Below are 2178 nucleotides of genomic sequence, written 5' to 3' on the forward strand. Positions count from 1 at the left end.
CCCTTATTCCCGGGTGTGCCGCGCCCCCTACGGGGGCACGCCAACCCAGGCTGCACTTACTCCCATCGCCAAGAAAACCTCCTCCCTGCACCCCCATCTCGTAACTGTGCGATTTGAACTGGGCTCAAGCGCTAAGTTGTGTGTCTTCCGGCCTGGTATGTGCCCTATCACCCGCCCTCATGTCCGTACCACAATGCCTGCCTACCTGTTGCCAAGCCTGTTGCTCACACACAGCTTTCGTACTTCGGTTTCTCTTGTGACCACACCACAATCAACATAAGCGTAAGCAGTAGGTCCGGCTCGGGCATGATGCAAGAGGCGTGAACGAAGGGGCCCCCTGGGGCCGAACAACGAAGGGACGTACGATTGGGTTCGCAGTCATCATGATACCCGGATGAGCACCCGGAATAGCCCGTGCTCGCATCTGCCACAGACGAGCACTGTATGCATACCTATATCGCCTGCGCTACTAAGAAACGTCTCAACTGAGCATTAAGTAGCAGCGACTTTCCTGCCGCATCAATTGTCATGGGCACAAGTGCGACGCGCCGTTCCTTGCGCGCTGTAAGCTCTAGAACATTCCTACTACTTTTGGCAGTCGCGCTTGGGATATGCAGCGCAAAAGGTCAGCTCGCGAATGGCGCCGGCGCAGGAGGGCACAGCAGGTCGGTTTCGGCCCTCCCTTGTCGGCCCTCCCTTGTCGGCCCTCCCTTGTCGGCCCTCCCTTGGTGGTGTTCGCACCGGGGCTTATGTTTTATAATGCTCTCTATATCGCTGTATGCATTTGCTACGATCTCGTGTTTTTCTTAGCGCGCGGTTAGGCAGAGCTGTACAGTACACTGCTGTCTAACGCACGGGCACACCCGGCTTGTATGATACTTCTAATGCTAACGAAGGTTGCCTAATACACGCGCAAATAGCGTTGGACGTTTGCAGTGCAAGGTCTTTGATTTATTTGCAAAAAGCCGCGTCTTGTCTCCTTCCTTGCTGACTTGACAGGTACATTAATCATATGGAGGGTGACGCTTCAAGCTCAGCCAGGAGCGGCGACCACGCAGCGACAGCTCAGAATGCCACAGGTGTGTACTCCACTTGCTGACACATAAATGATTACATGTGGATCGTTTCGTGTAATAGCTGAAGTAGCCATTTGGATAAGTGCCATGGGTTACTTGCGTCCGTTCACTTGCCATGTCTGCTGCTGCCTCGCCGCTCGTCGTTCAGGCCTTGAGCGGACGCATGCGCGAAAACTGGCTCAAGACCTGCTGACGCCTACAAGCCCGCCGAGTCCACCACCCAGTCCTCGACCTCCGTTGCCCCAACCTCCCAGCCCGTCTCCGCCCAGCCCTTCCCCTCCCCAGCTCCTCCTCCTCGGCCGCCCAGCCCTGCACCGGCTCCTTCTCCTCCCCGACCTCCCAGCCCGTCTCCGCCCAGCCCTTCCCCTCCCCGGCCACCTGCTCCTCCTCCTCGGCCGCCCAGCCCTGCACCGGCTCCTTCTCCTCCCCGACCTCCCAGCCCGTCTCCGCCCAGCCCTTCCCCTCCCCGGCCACCTGCTCCTCCTCCCTTGCCGCCCAGCCCTGCACCGGCTCCTTCTCTTCCTCGGCCTCCCAGCCCGTCTCCGCCCAGCCCTTCCCCTCCCCGGCCACCTGCTCCTCCTCCCCTTCCGCCCAGCCCTGCACCGGCTCCTTCTCCTCCCCGGCCTCCCAGCCCGTCTCCGCCCAGCCCTTTCCCTCCCCGGCCACCTGCTCCTCCTCCCCTGCCGCCCAGCCCTGCACCGGCTCCTTCTCCTCCCCGACCTCCCAGCCTGTCTCCGCCCAGCCCTTCCCCTCCCCGGCCACCTGCTCCTCCTCCCCTGCCGCCCAGCCCTGCACCGGCTCCTTCTCCTCCCCGGCCTCCCAGCCCGTCTCCGCCCAGCCCTTCCCCTCCCCGGCCACCTGCTCCTCCTCCCCTTCCGCCCAGCCCTGCACCGGCTCCTTCTCCTCCCCGGCCTCCCAGCCCGTCTCCGCCCAGCCCTTCCCCTCCCCGGCCACCTGCTCCTCCTCCCCTGCCGCCCAGCCCTGCGCCGGCTCCTTCTCCTCCCCGGCCTCCCAGCCCGTCTCCGCCCAGCCCTTCCCCTCCCCGGCCACCTGCTCCTCCTCCCTGGCGCCTAGCCCTGCACCGGCTCCTTCTCCTCCCCGA

The 2178-nt window shown here is 63.4% G+C and overlaps 2 protein-coding genes across 2 annotated transcripts in view; one reads left to right on the plus strand and one right to left on the minus strand.

The window, feature by feature from the left end:
• The first annotated feature begins 245 nt into the window (after positions 1-245).
• The window catches only part of CHLRE_05g244701v5 (uncharacterized protein), a 17585-nt gene continuing 15652 nt past the window's right edge, over positions 246-2178 (plus strand). Inside the window, exons 1-3 of the mRNA XM_043062485.1 lie at positions 246-1079; positions 1225-1270; positions 1362-2160. Of these exons, the coding sequence (XP_042924665.1) occupies positions 1013-1079; positions 1225-1270; positions 1362-2160 (912 nt within the window). The 5' untranslated portion in view covers positions 246-1012. The remainder of the gene's footprint in view (positions 1080-1224; positions 1271-1361; positions 2161-2178) is intronic.
• The window catches only part of CHLRE_05g244650v5 (uncharacterized protein), a 1155-nt gene continuing 827 nt past the window's right edge, over positions 1851-2178 (minus strand). Inside the window, exon 2 of the mRNA XM_043062483.1 lies at positions 1851-2170. Within this exon, the coding sequence (XP_042924664.1) occupies positions 2147-2170 (24 nt within the window). The 3' untranslated portion in view covers positions 1851-2146. The remainder of the gene's footprint in view (positions 2171-2178) is intronic.

The sequence above is a fragment of the Chlamydomonas reinhardtii genome, chromosome 5 (assembly GCF_000002595.2).
Source record: "Chlamydomonas reinhardtii strain CC-503 cw92 mt+ chromosome 5, whole genome shotgun sequence".
Lineage (NCBI taxonomy): Eukaryota > Viridiplantae > Chlorophyta > Chlorophyceae > Chlamydomonadales > Chlamydomonadaceae > Chlamydomonas > Chlamydomonas reinhardtii.